Source organism: Silene latifolia, chromosome Y, assembly GCF_048544455.1.
Source record: "Silene latifolia isolate original U9 population chromosome Y, ASM4854445v1, whole genome shotgun sequence".
Classification (NCBI taxonomy): Eukaryota; Viridiplantae; Streptophyta; class Magnoliopsida; order Caryophyllales; family Caryophyllaceae; genus Silene; species Silene latifolia.
The window spans coordinates 390902063-390919617 of NC_133538.1; the positions used below are offsets into that span (position 1 = coordinate 390902063).

The 17555-nt window shown below is 39.5% G+C and overlaps 2 protein-coding genes across 2 annotated transcripts; both read right to left on the bottom strand.

The window, feature by feature from the left end:
• Window positions 1-7306: 7306 nt before the first annotated feature.
• On the bottom strand, window positions 7307-9283 carry LOC141632069 (uncharacterized). Its single transcript, XM_074444652.1, has 2 exons — window positions 9260-9283; window positions 7307-8647 (listed from the first exon to the last, which is right to left on the bottom strand). The coding sequence occupies exons 1-2, from the start codon at window positions 9281-9283 to the stop codon at window positions 7307-7309; spliced, it is 1365 nt and encodes a 454-aa protein (XP_074300753.1).
• LOC141634385 (uncharacterized) lies at window positions 9257-16544 on the bottom strand. The gene is made up of 6 exons (XM_074446576.1): window positions 16465-16544; window positions 16111-16296; window positions 15899-16006; window positions 15721-15796; window positions 9638-9736; window positions 9257-9530 (listed from the first exon to the last, which is right to left on the bottom strand). Exons 2-6 carry the CDS (start codon window positions 16269-16271, stop codon window positions 9417-9419), a joined length of 558 nt encoding a protein of 185 aa, XP_074302677.1. The 5' UTR covers window positions 16272-16296; window positions 16465-16544; the 3' UTR covers window positions 9257-9416.
• Between the last annotated feature and the right edge of the window lie 1011 nt (window positions 16545-17555).

Below are 17555 nucleotides of genomic sequence, written 5' to 3' on the forward strand. Positions count from 1 at the left end.
CACGCATCCCAATGGTTAGATAGCTTCCCCAAACCTGCATATAAACACAGAAAATACCAACTTCACAGCAGCAGTCTATATTCGGTCTTACGCTATTTAGAACTAACTAAACTAAGCTATTGTCTAAATGCAATTAAAATGTCTAACAAAATCCGAAATTACAAATTGTTTTTATAACGGGACAGCTTCCCGTTTCATCTTCCGAAACACTTCAATAGCCTAAAAGAGGGCTTCTGACTGGAGGAGGTCCCCCCAACATCGCGAACCGTTCTTTTTTATCTCCATAAACTTGAACTAATTGAAGAAGAGTAATCTGCATCAACAGACGCTTTCACCTTCTTCTTTCGGTTGTCCTGCTTTCTATTTTCCTGGCTCGTATCCTTGGCATCTTCCTTGGCAGTGAGCTTAAATTTTATTGTACCTCTATCACAGGGATCTCCAATGTTCACTCTGCTTATACATATAACAACAGAAATGACAGAATGGTCCTCCATATTGCTCTCAGTCTGATGCGGAGGTATTAAAATCACAGCATATGATTCAATATTATCTATTGGAGGATCTGTGTCAGGGTCAGTAGAGGGTAGTGCATTGCAGGGCTGGACTTGTATAGGAGCCCTGCGAACGCTAAACTGATAAAAAGTCAACTCTTCATTGCCCACCTTAAAGGTTAGAGTCTTTCCCCCGACATCTATTATTGCGCGAGCGGTAAATAGAAATGGTCGTCCTAAATTAATAGGAGTGTAAGAGTCTTCACTGATGTCCAAGACTACAAAATCAACGAGAATAAAGAACTTCCCGATCCTGACAGGCATGTCCTCTAAGACACCTAAAGGCCGTGATAAAGTACGGTCGGCCATCTGCACAGTCATGTTAGTACAATGAAATTTGGTCAAACTGAGTCTCTTTGCGAGAGACAACGATAAGACACTCACACTAGCTCCCAAGTCACATAATGCATTGTCTATTAAATAGGTCCCAATATAACATGGAATAGAAAAGCTACTCGGGTCAGACAATTTAGGTGGGGTCTTATTTTGAATTAGGGCAGTGCCCACTTCATTCAAAGTCAGCGTCTCGTGGTCATTTATATGCCTCCTACGTGTTAAAATTTCTTTCATAAATTTCATGTAGGAAGGTACCTGGGTTAGCAACTCGGCGAAAAGAACATTAACATGAAGACATTTTAATATTTCAACAAACTTAATGAATTGTTGATCGATCTTCTTGTTCTGCAATCGCCTCGGGAATGGGACCGTGATGGGACTAACTAGTCCTTCATTTGTTTTTTGCCAAAGAATTCTCGCAATCAGCATCATTTTTACTCGATTGAGCATCAGTTCCTCTCGATCGAGTAACTTTCTCATCAACTTTGCTCGATCAAGCATTTTCAATTACTCGATTGAAATCTTCATTTTCAACAGCGCTCGATCGAGCACTTTCACCTTCTTGATCGACCACCAGAAATCAGTCGATCGAGGACTTTCCTTGGTGTCAGCACTGTTTCATCCAAGGACGACTGTTCATTAGCAGTAATTTCAATTTCCGGGTCTGAAATTTCAGTATCTTGACTTGACATTTTGGGTCCCTCATAAGAAAGACCGCTCCTCATATTTATCAGATTTACCATCTCATGATGTTTCTTATAAGGTTGGGACGGTAAATGACCCGGTTGCCTCGAGGCTTGATTGGTAGCCAGTTGAGCTATTTGTGATTCGAGTGACTTAATAGAGGCATCTTTCTGTTGGTCACTTTTCTGCAATTGGATGGTCAATGACTGTATCATCGAATTCAACTCAGCTACATCACTTATGCCACTAGAAGAGGCACCTTGTTGTGTCGGCGGGAAAGATGGAGGCGTTTGGAAGCCTTGTTGAGCTTTATGGGGCGGCACATAAGGTTGTTGCTGCTGCGGTGGACGTGTCGGATTCAACAAATTTTGACTTATCCATCTCAAGTTAGGATGGACCCCTCCTTGGTTGTTATAATAGGAGCCCCCTTGCCTATATTGTTGAATGGCAAAAACCCGCTCCTTCTCAACTAGACAATCCACAGCAGTGTGACCAACATTACCACCACATCTCTCACATGAGACGGTCTCTTATCTAATCAACAAGTGAACCGTCTGTTGATCCCCCGTAGCCTGCAACTCGAGTTTATCAAATCTGGCATTCATGGCTTCCAGCTGAGCCACAAGTGCACTATCAACATTAGAAACCGTTCTAATGCCTCCTCTTGGTTCCCATATTCAACACAATGGGTGGCCATCTCCTCAATGATTCCCCAACCTTTTTCATCATCAATATTCTTCCGGAATCGGCCGTTGGCTGCAGCATTTAATATAGCACGGTGGTCATCATACAACCCATTATAGAACTGGTTGCACAAAAACCACTGATTGAAATCGTGATGAGGGACGGACCAAACCAGCTTTTTGAACCGTCCCCACGCCTCATAAACGTTCTCATCCGGAGTTTGCTTGGAACTTGTGATCTTTCCCCTAAATTGATTCGTTCTCTGCGGAGGAAAGTACCTTTTGTAAAAGGCTAGGGCTAGGGTCTCCCAGTTGGTAATCCCAGCTCCCGTCCTATCAAGATCAGTAAGCCACTCTCGGGCTCCATCAGTCAAAGAAAAAGGAAAAAGAACTTCCTTTATCTTGTCTTGAGTCACTCCCTTGGTAGCGGGAATGGTAGAACAGTAATTAGTAAAGACTTCCATGTGCTTTCGCGGATCCTCACCAGCTACTCCACGATATATATTTCTTTCAACCAAATTAATGTAAGATGGTCGGATATCAAATGTATTCCCATCTTCAGTTGCAAGGTTGAAACCTTTAGGAATGGAGTCAGCTGTAGGCTCAGAATGGCTCGCAATGTTGGGCATCTTCACAGATTTGGCTGCAGAAATAGAAGTATCTTCTTTAAAAGACTGGTCTTCTGCAAATAGAAAGTCTTCAAGATCAGGTTCAAAAGTACTCAAGGCTTCCTTTTGACGATTCTTTCTCAACAAGCTTTGTCTATAGCGAAAATTCCGCTCCGGTTCAGGATCAGCTGGTACTAATTCTGACCTATTACACTTGGGAATAAACAAAACTAGAGAAAATAAATAAGAACTGTCTCAAGGAATTAAAAATTCCCCAAGACTGAGATAAACGAAAATAAGCAGATAAATAGGCTAATTGACTCCCCAGCAACGGCGCGAAAATTTGACACGGCTGTCGCAACCCTATCAAAAATAAACCAACCAGCTCAACTAATAAGTAAAGTAGAGGTAAGTCGGGTATCGTACTCCACAAGGAGGCTATTATATCTACCTGCTATCTATGTCTGTCACGGTAACAATTGGGTGTTTGAATTATTTTCTAATCAACTAAATGAGATTAAAAGAGAGAAGGGCAATAAGAATAAAGAATAATAAGTTATGATCAAATAAAGAGAAGAATGCTAGGATGTCGGTTCAACATGGTAATTAGTCAATTCTGTCATAAATAGCTCAGTCGGTCTAATGTGACAAGGGTAAAGGAAAGGTCCTCTCGCTCCACTTTCTGCCCTAAAATACAACTAACTTAGCTCTCGCCCTTATTAGTGTAGCCTACTGTTCACAACAGGTCTGTTCATTCCAATCTCTCGATCTAGGTCTGAATTTAACTAAATTAACTGGTTTAGCAGTTCTCACATGTAAACTTCCTAATCCCTTCACAACATCATTAATTCACTACCATGGCTCCCCTAATCCTAACATAGAGAAATTAACTACTCATGGTTCTAATGAAATTGGAAATAACAACAATATATGAATTAATGAGAGACATGGTATAAAGATAATAGAGATGAAATAACATAAACCTAAAAATATCAATGATTAAAATAGTAATTAAGAATGAATATTAAAGATGCAGGGGAAGATTAAATTAAATAAGAGAGAAAGAATGATTAAAAAGTTTAGATCCGGCAAATAATGAACAAAAGCAACGTCGAACAAGAGAAGGAATAAAGTCTGCTTAAGAGAGTAATTTCTGAGATTAAAGAGTCGTTAAGAGAATGATTAAACCTAATGACGTCTTCCCTTATACAGGGAATATATTTATTAACAAAACTAAGATACTATTTAAGTATAACACAAAATAAAATCCCGTGTGATATAGCAAAGTACTCGATCGAGTGATTTGAGACTCCTCGATCGAGTACTATTCCAGCTAATCCCCTCGATCGAACAGAAAGCACGTTCAATCGAGTAACTTCCAAATGCCACCTCTCGATCGAGTTCAGCAGGGACTCGACCGAGCACCATGGACCACCACACTCACTCGATCGACCAGAAAAAGCCTTCGATCGAGTACCAGCCACTGAAACAGCTCGTGTTCTTCATTGGTTAGCTTCCGAGACTCCTTCGCGCTTTCCGAGGCATAGTAGTTTCGCTTCAAACCTTCCATCTCCATAAATGCATGCTAAAAGGACTGGGAAAAGGCACGATTCCACTACTTTCGGGTGTGTTCCTGTATATAAGGCAAACCAAACCAAAGTAGCCTATTCGGGACATTTTGCAATACAAAACTACGAGAATGACATGGAAATGCGTGCATAAGCGGCCAAAAAGGACTATATAAAATGCACGTATCATTGGGCTAGTTGGGTTGGGTTAGTGCTTGGGTTAGCAAATAAATGGGTGGCCTAAAATGTAAATACAAAAAAAAACAAGGATAGAATGGTAATTGTATAGGTAAAAAACTTACCAAAATAGGAAAGGGGAAGAAAATTTGAATAATCCGTTTTAGGAAATAGGGAAAAAAATGGTGAATAGGAGGGAGTATATAAACTAAATTTACTGTACAGATCAGGAAGCTCGTTTAGCATTAAAGCACCAGCATTATGATTTCAATTTCAGTTCAAGATAAACAATAGTACCCGAAAAATGCTCACATAATAAATCTGCAATAAAACACAATCTCTCTATCCCACAACAATTCTAATATATGAAGCATAAATCTGTTCTCAATATAAAATACAATTAAACAACATCATGCAATGGAGGACACATATAACACAAATTCGGTAGATATCGAACACTTACTCCAAAATTGAATCGATTAGTAACTATAGCAAGTAGAAGGATTCTTAGGTACTATTGATATTCAATTGATTATTTTGATCAATTTTTGATAAGAAAGAGTGTATGACAGAAGATTGAGATGGAAACTAACGAGAGAATAAATTGAAAACAAATAAGGATTTTTTTTATAACTACTCTCGACAATAAATATTTTTTTTCATTGCTCCCTACTTAAAACAAACTTTAAAAACTGTTACCTTAATATTTACTTTGATTAAAACTTGCTACAAAAATCCATTCTCTGGTGCTTGTTTGTGTAGGTCTTTGCTAAGGTCGTTGAATGGTCAAACGATAACTAAAATAAGAGTTCTTAGATATTTTGGAATCTTGATACCGCAGATTTTATGAATGTTGAAATAGGGGTGCTACGAGGTGATCCTAAATGGTGTAAAAATGGTCTTGAATAGGGCCAGGTCTTGCACTCTATTTTCGTGAAAACGGGGGCAGTTTCGTGGTGTTTTGCGGGTCTAATTTGGGCACGATTCTCTAAGGTTTAGGATAGTTTTTCATGTTAGTATGAAATTTATAGTCTCAGGATTCCAAAACATCCAAGAACTCGTTATTTGGTTATCCTTTGACCATCCAACGACCTCGGCAAAGACCATCGCAAATAAGCATCCTTTTCTCGAAAAATAGGTACCTGGATTTTTATAGCAAATCAACGTAAATATTAATGTAGCAGTTTTTAAAGTTTTTTTTAAGTAAGGTGCAATTATAAAAAAAATGTTTATAGCTTGGAGTAGTTACCAAAAAACCCAAAAAATAATAAAGAGAAAGAGTGAACTAGAAATGAGACGGCGGTCGCGAGAAATCTTCAAAGTCCAATTTGTTTATTTGTCTTGAGAATATCACGATCCTTGATATTGTTAGATCCTATGGTCCTAAAAGGCGGGACGGACTCACCCTAAGAGCTAGACTCACCGGATCTTAACTGTACGAACTCATCAACAGCCGTTATATTAGGGCCCTGTTTGGTAATCAGCAGATTGATATTAGCAGAAGCAGATTGGTCAAGCAGATTATAAATGACAGATTGGATTAACAGGTTTGACTAGTATATTTCAATTAGCAGATTTAGTAGAAGTGTTTGGTAATTAGCAGATTTTGGTTAATAGATTGTTGTATCTATGTATAGATTGTTGACGGATTCATATTTCATAATCTACTAATGTGAATATGCTGGGTAGAGCAGCATATTGGAAAACAGTATATTGAGCTCCAATCTACTCTTTCAATATGCCATTTACCAAACACTCAAAATAGTAGATTGGTGAGTCAAACATGCTAAAAGTCTTGAATATGCTGAAAATTTCCCAATCCGCTGTTTACCAAACACCCCCTAGAACTAAAGCCTAGATCTGACGGACGCGATTTAAACAAAATAACCCTAAACACCCGAGACTCCCCTCATTTCCACATTACTAACACCGATAAATTCTCTCATCCCCTACCACCTGACTTCCTTCTCTCTCATCCACTACCACCACCGCCATCGCCACCAACCATCGGAGCTTCTAGACGACCGTCGCACGTCGTGCTCTGTCACCAAGCATCTCATTTCATCTCCAACTTTCGTCTACTTAAGCTTCGTCTCTTCCGCAATCCATCCACCTCCATTGTTACAGCTCCATATCCGCTCCATTATAATCAAAGGTAAGCTTTAATTTAGACTTCTATTTCCTATTTAGTTACCAATTTGAATTTGAAACACTAGTTTTATTAAACAATTCCAATTCTGAAAATTAGGGTTTACTAATTTGGATTTGAGATTGTATTTTCTGATTTTGATGATAGCTTAGTTTGTCATATTCACGGTAGCTTAGTTTGTGATTTTCATGCTAGCTTAGTTTTTATAACCTATATTATGCTTTTCCTTACCTTCTATTGTCAAAGATTGAATCTTTGATGATTTTTTTACAAAACATTATGCTTTAGCTAACGTCTAACAAAAAATAATGTTTGATTAGGAGATTAGAGTATTTGTTATTTAGTTGCGGGAGCGGTGTCGGGACAGTATATAATTAGAATTTTATCTTACGTATTTTAAATTTTATTGTGTTGTATTTTACTTGATTGTTATGCATGTTACCTTGCTAAACTATAGGTCCATGCCATTTAAGTCGTCAATTACGTATACATAGACAACTATGGAAACTTTTTTTTTTTTTTTTTTTTTGACAGCAACAAATAGCATAGCTTACACAAGAGCTCCCTGAGCAAGATTATGAGCTATCCTATTCACTCCCCTAGGACAGAAACTAAGAGAGCAACAATGAAAATGAGACGCAATAGACTTAATATCTTGGATAATGCAGTTGATAGATGCAATCGGCTTCTCCGCTCCCGCAGCCTGCAAAACCAAGTTAAGACAATCTGTAACAAGTCTAACATGAAGGTACCCTTCGTTCAAGGCCCATTTGAGCGCCATGAAAGCTGCATGTCCTTCGGCATGCAGGGCAGAAGAGGCAAACGAGCGAGCGTGAGCAGTATTCCTTAAGGTCCCATTATCATCCAATAAGCACCACCCCATGCCAGCACTTCTATCAACCCTCCAAGCAGCATCACACTTGACAGTACAAACATTTCCGCATCCAGGTCCACCAACGATCCAAAAGGGGAAGGAGTTTCTAATCCTCTTAGCTAAGTTAAAACCAGGGGAGGAGTCCAGGAAATGCGCTCGAAGAAGGCTAGCATCCTTATTGCACAAAACCTCCTTCATACACTGAATGTCGCCAAGAATAGAATGTAAAGCACTCATAGGCCAAGGGCGACGATTCTTGAAGATCCTCTCGTTCCTGCAACACCAAATTCTCCAGAGGGTAGCGATTAGGGGGAAAAGGAGGGAGTTAGGATCTGGGCCAATTAGGAAATAAGTAATCCAGTTAATGACCCAAACCCTAACATCTATGTCCACCCCACCCGTGATTCTAAGTCCTAAAGGACAGCCAAACCATAGAGCCTTTGCAAAGCTACAATCTCTGAACAGATGAGAAATAGATTCCACACAAGGACTTGAGCCATCACAAAGAGTACAGAAGGAGCGCCAATTCATTTTTCGTTTGAGAAATTCAGAGCCCACTGGTAGGGCATTAGCCATAAATTTCCATAAAAACACCTTAAGTTTGTTAGAGATAGGCAACTTCCAGAGCTTAGATCTGCAAAAAGCCACAATTGTTGCAGACATTCTAGAAAGATCAGCAGTCGAGGTACGTCCATCAGTTAAGGCCATAGCATCAGCATAGTATCCCGACTTGACAGTGAAAGCCCCATGTTTAGATAATTTCCAATAGAAGGAGTCATTCGAGGGGTGACACGGGATATAAGTTGCGAGGATTTTCTTTGTAACTTCCTCACCCGGATCGAAACCAAGAGAAGAGAGATCCCATCTCCTATGACTATCATGAAGGTCACCAACCAGTAACGCGGAATCAATAGGAGCATCAATAAAATCCCCACAAAGATCATGAAGAGCAAATGGACAACTATGGAAACTTGGTGTAAAGGGTGGGTTGTCAATATTCTCAATGAAGATAAAACACTATTTATCAAAAATTATGTAACTGAAAAGCAAACATCTATGGGTTTTTCATTTGCTCCCTTAAAGGAAGTTAAACTCAATGGCAGCCGCTCTCAAGCCAAACATGTTGTTTTTAATAATAAACATCTAATGAATAAAATTTTTACACGAGTTGATTCTTACCAAGATAAGGCAAACATGGCAATCGCACTACTACAAAACATAGGAAAGAAGACGGTTGAAAACCGTTCTCATATTATGAACGGAACCGTGCTCCCGCTGGCCGTTCTCTTTTCCTAAGAGAACGGTTTGTGATATTCTAACCGTGCTCTTTATTTAACTTAAATATGACGGTTCAATTTACAACCGTCTTCTTTTGTACACCCTTTTAGACCGGTTAAATATGGAACCGTGCTCTTTTGTCGTTCTCTTCCTACAACTCCAACCGTCCTCTTTATTAAAACTTCCCGCGCTCCAATTTTTACCAACGGCTATATTTTTGAACTAATAGAGCACGGATGTTAATGAACCGACGTCTTTGTACCTGTTATTTTTTTTAATATACAAAATTCTATTTTAATCTACCCAGCTATAAAGCTTACAATAATGGCTAAATCCTGCAATATGTTATACCAAAAAAATCTCCAAATACTCCATTAATGTCAACATGCATCTTCGATCCACAAATTCTAGCTAGCACAAGTTTTCAATAAGCGTACATGAATGTATGTAAGTTGATCAATATTCTCTTACGACACAAGTAAAGCAAACAAAAAACTACTTAAGCTAATTAAACTTCATCATCGCTTATCTTCGGCTTAAATTGTAGTGCAAAGTTAGCCCATATATCCCTCACTTCATCAATTTGCTCAAGTGCATATGTCTTGGGAGCTTTAAGCATGAACTGAAAACGTATTTACAAAAATATTGTTAGGAAAATTATATGAATGACGTCTAAATGAAAGTAAACAAATAGATTGTAACAATTTAAATAAAGAAACAAAAACATACATTCGGAATAATGCTAACATATCTTCCTCTGATGATCTCCAGCATGTATCGACAGATATAGTATCCACATAAGACACTACCTATGGGCTGCGTAGGGCACTAAAATAGAAGCTCATATTATAAATACATACACACTATACTTAATAAGAGAAACGGCCAAACAACCAAAACACACTATACTTAATAAGATTTGATAATGAAAATTCAGGGACCTTCAAAATCTCTCGCATAGACAAATTAGCTACAAGTATGTTAGGGTGACTAGAGGCAACAAGGAAGCTACAAGGGTCGGGACTAATGAAGGTAATACATGTACTTCATGGTTAGAGGCTGCTGCTACAAAGAGAGCAAAGGGAAGAGGCAGGGGAATAGGCACTTCATATAGGTCACATTCACCATATGGATTAGGTATATATTATGGTGGTCAAGGGGAGGTGATATACAAAGGTAGTATGACGGCTCCAGGTATCGTTATTAGTGACCCCAATTGATACGCTAATGAGTGATGTAGAGACGGATATTAGCTTGGATGTGCGGGATGTGCAAGGTACAAGCTCGAGAGAACAAGAAACAGGTTCGATGCTCGGTTCGATGGTTGTTGCTAGTAACATGGGCAGTGGAGTCAGTATGCTGGTTGTTGGTACTATTGCAGCAGATTATTATTAGTATTAATTAATTAATTAATTAATTATTATGATTTAGGATATAATTATTAGGGTCTAAGATAAATATTAGGAACTAATAAGAGGCAATTGTGAGGCCTGTAGGAGTTTATTAGATGATCAGTTAGAGGTTGGGTCAAGTTAGTTGTCCTACTCTTAATAAATTACGTTTAGCATACTATAAATAGGGAGGTTGTTTTATCTATCAGGTTGGTACAGAGATTAATAATAAATTCAGAAAACGATCAAAGTTTTGATCAAAATCCCTGGCTTGAGAACGTACTTCAAGTCCCGTTCGATACTAAATAGGTCTTTGGTATTGAGCAAACATTGAACCGAATTTTAGGCGAAATTCGATTCAAATTTCTGTTACAATTCGTTACCAATTACCGTTGGTTAGTGCGAGACAATCGTCCCGCATTCGTGTTCGTTATTTAACCGTTTTACTTCCGCTCGCGTATCATTAGTGGTATCAGAGCTTCGGCTCTTGATCCTCTATCGGTATGGATTTTAATAATCCCGAGTTTATGAATAGCCTTCGTAGGGCATTGGAAAATTTTCATGAGACCAATCCGCGTTGGCAGCCAAGGCGTGGAGAACCACCACGACCAGTGGACGAGTTCAAGATTACGGAGTTGCCCGAGTTTGAAGGAGGCACGGAACCAGAAGATTACCTGGAGTGGGAAAGAAAGATCGAACGTATGTTCGAATTTAAAGATTTGTCTGATGAAAAGAGTTGCAAGTATGCCATATTAAAGTTGAGCAAAAATGCTTCATTATGGTACGAGAACCTGAAATCCGAGCGTGCACGAGAGGGCAAGGAAAAAATCACGTCTTGGGAAACTCTCAAGCGGAAATTGAAGAAGCGATATGTGCCTAAAACACATAAATTGGAGTTGTATCGTAAGGTGGCAGAATTGATGCAAGGAACCAGAAGCATAGCTGAGTACATCGTGGAATTTGAGAAATTAAATTTGATGAGTGAAATTGAGGAACAAGAAGAGCAGAAGATGGCTCCCTTCTGTCGGGGATTGAAGTAAAACATAGCAAAGGTTATCGACCTACAACAGTATGTTTCGTTTGATATGCTATGTAATCTGTGTTTGAAGGTAGAGGGACAACAAAAGGTTAATCGTTCATCAGTTAACAACTATTACAAGCCTTCAACTTGGTCCAAACCCGAGACTCCCAAGGCAACAGGTGCTAGTTCGAGCACACCCTCGAAATCAACTACCTTACAAACCAGTCCCACTGACGGTAAGCAAATTATCGATCCAAAGGAGCGTAACTTGTCTAAGGTACGTTGTTTCAAATGTCAGGGATTTGGACACTTTCATAGTTCCTGTCCCAATAAAAGAAACGTAACTCTGAGGGAGGTCATGACAATTAGGGACGAGCTTTATGATACATGCATTGAAGATGAGGGGTTGTTTGTCACAGGAGTTGAAGAAAAAGAAATTGAGGAAGAGGAGTTTGTTACGTATGACGCACCTATCTATGACACAACTCTAGTTTTACGCCGCACTTTGCAGGCCTTGAATGAACCCGTAAAGAACGAACAGAGGGACCAAATTTTCCATACAAAGTGCCAGATTGGAGACAAATGGTGTAGTGTCATTATCGACGGGGGAAGTTGTACTAATGTCGCATCTTCCGAGCTGGTAAGTAAATTAGCATTAAAAACTACAGCCCATCCCAGGCCGTATGACCTGCATTGGCTTGACGATGGAAATAAGGTAAAAGTAACAAGGCAAGCTCAGGTGGATTTTTCTATGGGGCCTTATCAGGACGAAGTAATTTGTGACGTAATTCCCATGGATGCATGTCACATCTTGTTGGGTCGACCTTCCGAGATGTGGTTCACAAGGGAAGGAGCAATGAATATGTTTTATTGTCAAAGGGCAGGAAGGTCGTTCTTAAACCTATGTCACCCGAAGCTATCCGGAAAATGCAATCTGTCAAAGGGAAAAGGCCAAACCTTTCTATATTTGCTAGTAGGCGTGAGGTTGAGCAGCACTTAAATAGTGGGGAGCAATTATTTATGTTAATTGCCAAAGGGCAAGCACATGCACAAGGGAAGTTAGCAGTGGATGAACGATTGAAGGGGCTGTTAAAGGAATTTGCGGATGTATTTCCAGATGACTTGCCGCCAGGTTTACCGCCTTTTCGTGGTATCGAACATCAGATTGATTTAATTCCTGGCGCCCTGATACCCAACAAAGCAGCTTATCGTAGTAATCCGGAGGAAACTAAGGAAATACAGCGACAAATAGAGGAACTGATGGAGCGGGGTTATGTCCAGGAAAGTTTAAGTCCGTGCGCGGTTCCAACCTTGTTGGTACCAAAGAAAGACGGTTCATGGAGAATGTGTATAGACAGCCGCGCGGTGAACAACATTACAATTAAATACCGGTTTCCGATTCCCACGTTAGATGACATGCTCGATGAATTATATGGCTCTGTTATATTTTCCAAAATAGATTTGAGGAGTGGATATCATCAAATTCGGATGCGAGAAGGGGATGAGTGGAAAACGGCATTTAAAACAAAACATGGTCTGTATGAGTGGTTAGTTATGCCTTTTGGTCTTACTAACGCCCCAAGTACTTTTATGCGATTAATGAATGAGGTGTTGAAGCCGTTTCTTGGTCATTTTGTGGTTGTATATTTGGATGATATTTTAATATACAGTAAAAGCATTGAAGATCACTTGACCCATCTCAGGCGGGTGTTTGAAAGGCTTAGAGACCAGAAACTGTACGGTAAAATCGAGAAATGCTCATTCATGGTGGATGAGGTCGTATTTCTAGGCTATGTTGTGTCCAAAGAAGGAGTGTCAGTGGATCATTCTAAGGTAGAAGCAATCCGGTCTTGGCCCACACCACAGTCCGTCACGGCGGTACGTTCTTTTCATGGTTTAGCGTCTTTCTATCGTCGCTTTATTAGGGATTTCAGTTCCGTTATGTTTCCTATCACGGAATGCATGAAGAAGGGTCCATTTAATTGGTCTAAGGAAGCAGCTGAAGCGTTCAAAGTAATCAAGCAGAAATTATGTGAAGCTTCGATTCTAGCCTTGCCCAATTTTTCTATGCCATTCGAGGTCGAGTGTGATGCAAGTGGGGTCGGTATTGGGGCAGTTTTGTTGCAATCAGGTCGTCCCATAGCATTTTTCTCAGAAAAATTAGGAGGAGCGAGGTGCAATTACTCAACTTACGATAAATAATTTTATGCGATTGTTCGAGCTCTTGACCATTGGAGTCATTATCTCCGTCCTAACCATTTTATTTTGCACTCGGATCACGAAGCATTGAAGTACATCCACGGGCAACAGAAGCTAAATCTGCGTCATGCCAAATGGGTCGAATTTCTCCAGTCTTTTAATTTTTCATCAAAATATAAGGAGGGAAAGAGTAATGTGGTCGCCGACGCTTTATCAAGGCGCTATTCGTTGATCACTGTGTTGGGAATTTGTTTGTTAGGATTTGAAGTGTTAAAAAATTATTACGCTGATGACGGTGATTTCGGGGAAATTTATGCAGCTTGTAAGACAGGTACCAGGCAGGATTTTGTGCTGCAAGATGGATATTTGTTCAAGGGTAATAAGCTTTGTGTTCCTAAACATCCTGTGCGTGAGCTGTTGGTCCGGGAAGCACACGGTGGGGGACTTGCGGGGCACTTCGGAGTTCAGAAGACTTTAGAAGTATTGCGAGAGCATTTTTATTGGCCGCGAATGCAAGGGAATATCCAGACGATAGTGAGTCGATGCGTTACGTGTCACCTTGCAAAGAGTATTTTTAGGCTAGGCGAATATACACCGCTGCCCGTACCTACCCGTCCTTGGGAAGATGTGTCAATGGACTTTATAATTGCTTTACCCCGCACACAACGGGGCAAGGACACAATTATGGTAGTGGTAGACCGTTTTTCCAAAATGGCTCACTTTTTAGCTTGCCACAAGACCGATGATGCCAGTAATGTCGCAGATTTATACTATCGGGAAATTGTGAGGTTACACGGAATTCCAAAGACAATAGTGTCGGATCGAGATGTTAAATTTTTGAGCTATTTCTGGAATACGCTTTGGAGGAAAGTGGGCACGAAATTGTTGTTTAGTACGTCACACCATCCTCAAACAGACGGTCAGACGGAAGTAACCAATCGTATCTTGGGAATGATCTTGCGGGGACTGGTTAACAAAACACAAAAGGACTAGGATCAGAAGCTCGCACACACCGAATTTACATACAATAGATCGCCTACATTTGCTACTGGTCGTTCTCCGTTTGAGGTTGTGTATGGCATAAACCCATATTTGCCGATTGATTTAGTGCCTATGCCACGTGAGGAACTGGTGCATGATGATGCAGAAGCTAAGTTGCAAGCCATGAGACGATTACATGATCAGGTGAAAGCTCGTATAGAAAAGGTGAATGAAGCATATAAACGACGTACTAATCGACATCGCAGACCACGCATTTTTGCCCCAGGTGATTTAGTTTGGTTACATTTAAGAGGTGAACGTTTTCCAAGCAAGAGGAAAAATAAACTAATGCCACGAGCAGAGGGTCCTTATAAAGTGATAAGCCGAGTCAATGACAACGCTTATAAGATCGAACTTCCGGGGGACTATGGAGTTCACGCTACTTTTAATGTTGGGGACTTGGCGCCATACTTGGATGATGATGGCATTTCGGAATTGAGGTCAATTCCGTTCAAAGTAGGAGAGGATGATACGCTAATGAGTGATGCAGAGACGGATATTAGCTTGGATGTGCGGGATGTGCAAGGTACAAGCTCGAGGGAACAAGAAACAGGTTCGATGCTCGGTTCGATGGTTGTTGCTAGTAACATGGGCAGTGGAGTCAGTATGCTGGTCGTTGGTACTATTGCAGCAGATTATTGTTAGTATTAATTAATTAATTAATTATTATTATGATTTAGGATATAATTATTAGGGTCTAAGATAAATATTAGGAACTAATAAGAGGCAATTGTGATGCCTGTAGGAGTTTATTAGATGATCAGTTAGAGGTTGGGTCAAGTTAGTTGTCCTACTCTTAATAAATTACGTTTAGCATACTATAAATAGGGAGGTTGTTTTATCTATCAGGTTGGTACAGTGATTAATAATAAATTCAGAAAACGATCAAAGTTTTGATCAAAATCCCTGGCTTGAGAACGTACTTCAAGTCCCGTTCGATACTAAATAGGTCTTTGGTATTGAGCAAACATTGAACCGAATTTTAGGCGAAATTCGATTCAAATTTCTGTTACAATTCGTTACCAATTACCGTTGGTTAGTGCGAGACAATCGTCCCGCATTCGTGTTCGTTATTTAACCGTTTTACTTCCGCTCGCGTATCACCAATGTTCTCGACAAATGACTCAGGCAAAACTAAAGTATTGACACACAAGAAGTACCTTAATCTTTTTCCAAACAAGCTCTTTGGCTTCATATGCAGCAAGTGGATCAATTGAGTTCCTTTTATCAAAGGCCCTGTATATATAGATAGGTTTATAAATTTATTCCGTTTTAGAAAATGAAATGATAATTTGAAGCATAATAGAAAAAACAAGATCACATATACATTGAACATACTTAGAAATTGTATTCACGAAAAATTGACGAGGCTCCTCATATCCAGCAGGATCACACCAATAAACTATACTTTGAGCCGGATTGATCACACCCAACATCCAATGTTCACTATGAGTCATGGATAAAAAAAACAATTAAGATATCAATTTAATTATGGGCAAAAAATAAGATAATCACCAATAATAATACTTTGAAAAGAAGTTTATATTTACCCCTCGACATATGGAGCAAATATAAGTTTCCGACCTCTACCACATCCGGTACATGTCATGGCCCTAGCAATATAATCGGATCGATAATTTTCATCCTCGACACTTGAATACGGGGACAATGTATGTGGGCACAAGAATCCATATGAACTCGTACTTTGCATAGTCTCGGTAAGTTCACTCAAATACCTACCACAATAAGAAAGTCAATGGAATGAAGAGAGTAAACAGTAAACTAATTACAAGAGACCAAACTGTTTGAGGTTTAGGGTATTAAGTTTCGTAGAAGTGTCTAATTCATCCATGACTCCACACAAAATGTAATACCAAAACACTTCATGCAACAAAAAAGCGAACCTTATTAAAAGAGTAATGTGAGAGGCACCAATCTCATCTTCATCCAACAAATGAACAAGCTCCTCATAACTAAGGTTGCAAATTTGTTTATTGTGTAATCTAACTCCCAAATCTCTTCAATAACTCCATAATAATGCATTTTACTTAAAACTGGATTCTTATCTTTTGAACTAGCAAAATACATTGCTTCTGCCTCTACACAAACCCCACTATTTTGCATCGTGCTCAAGTCATCTTGCTCACGAATCTAAAAGGTGCATCCATTAATGGCATAACCACTATAAGACGATGCAAAAATCTTTGGCCCGAAACAAAGTCTCCGTAATCTGGAAGAAATAGAATCTGGATATTGTTGCAAGTCTTCTATCACTCGACCCTTGAACCAAACTCTAAAAGACTTGTTGTGCTCATTTGCGATCCACTTCTCTGTTTTATTTCGATGCTTCTCCCTCAAATATACCATGTGCTCCTCAATGTATGGTTGTACCTCATCCTCGTTATGAAGAACATATGTATGTGCTATATGCCCCTTCTCAGTTGTCATATCTCGACGAACATGCCCCCTAAGACCTTTTCCCATCATCCACTCACTATGCCTATTCTTAGGAACCCCAAGTAACTCAGAATTTGATAAGTGTGTATAGCAATAAGAAAGTGCTTCATCCGTGATTGCACGCTCAGCAATACACCCTTCAGGACGATATCTATTAGATGTATAGTCCTTGTACACTTTAATCAATCTTTCAAAAGGATATTGATACCTTAGATAAACTGGGCCAAGATATTTGATTTCTCTAACCAAGTGTACAGTTAAATGCACCATTATTGTGAAAAATGAAGGAGGAAAGTACATTTCCAATTGACAAAGAGAAGTGGCAATTAGTTTTTCCAAAGACTCTAACTCAGTGGGATCTAACACTTTATTGCATATGGCATTGAAGAAAAAGCATAACCTAGTGATGGCATATCGAACTTTTTTAGGTAAAATCGACCGTATAGCCACTGGTAGTAATTGCTGCATCAAAGTATGACAATCGTGAGACTTTAAACCAATAAGCCTTAGATCTTTCATTGATACAAGGCTGCTGATA

Coding starts and splice junctions, on each gene's coding strand:
- LOC141632069 (XM_074444652.1), bottom strand. CDS start 9,283: ATGGAGTATTTGGAGATTTTTTTG. Junction 8,648..9,259: donor AGTATTTGGAGATTTTTTTG/GTATAACATATT, acceptor TTTGATAAATAG/TGTTTTATCTTCATTGAGAA.
- LOC141634385 (XM_074446576.1), bottom strand. CDS start 16,271: ATGCAAAGTACGAGTTCATATGGATTCTTGTGCCCACATACATTGTCC. Junction 16,007..16,110: donor TTTGCTCCATATGTCGAGGG/GTAAATATAAAC, acceptor CATGACTCATAG/TGAACATTGGATGTTGGGTG. Junction 9,531..9,637: donor ATGTTAGCATTATTCCGAAT/GTATGTTTTTGT, acceptor ATACGTTTTCAG/TTCATGCTTAAAGCTCCCAA.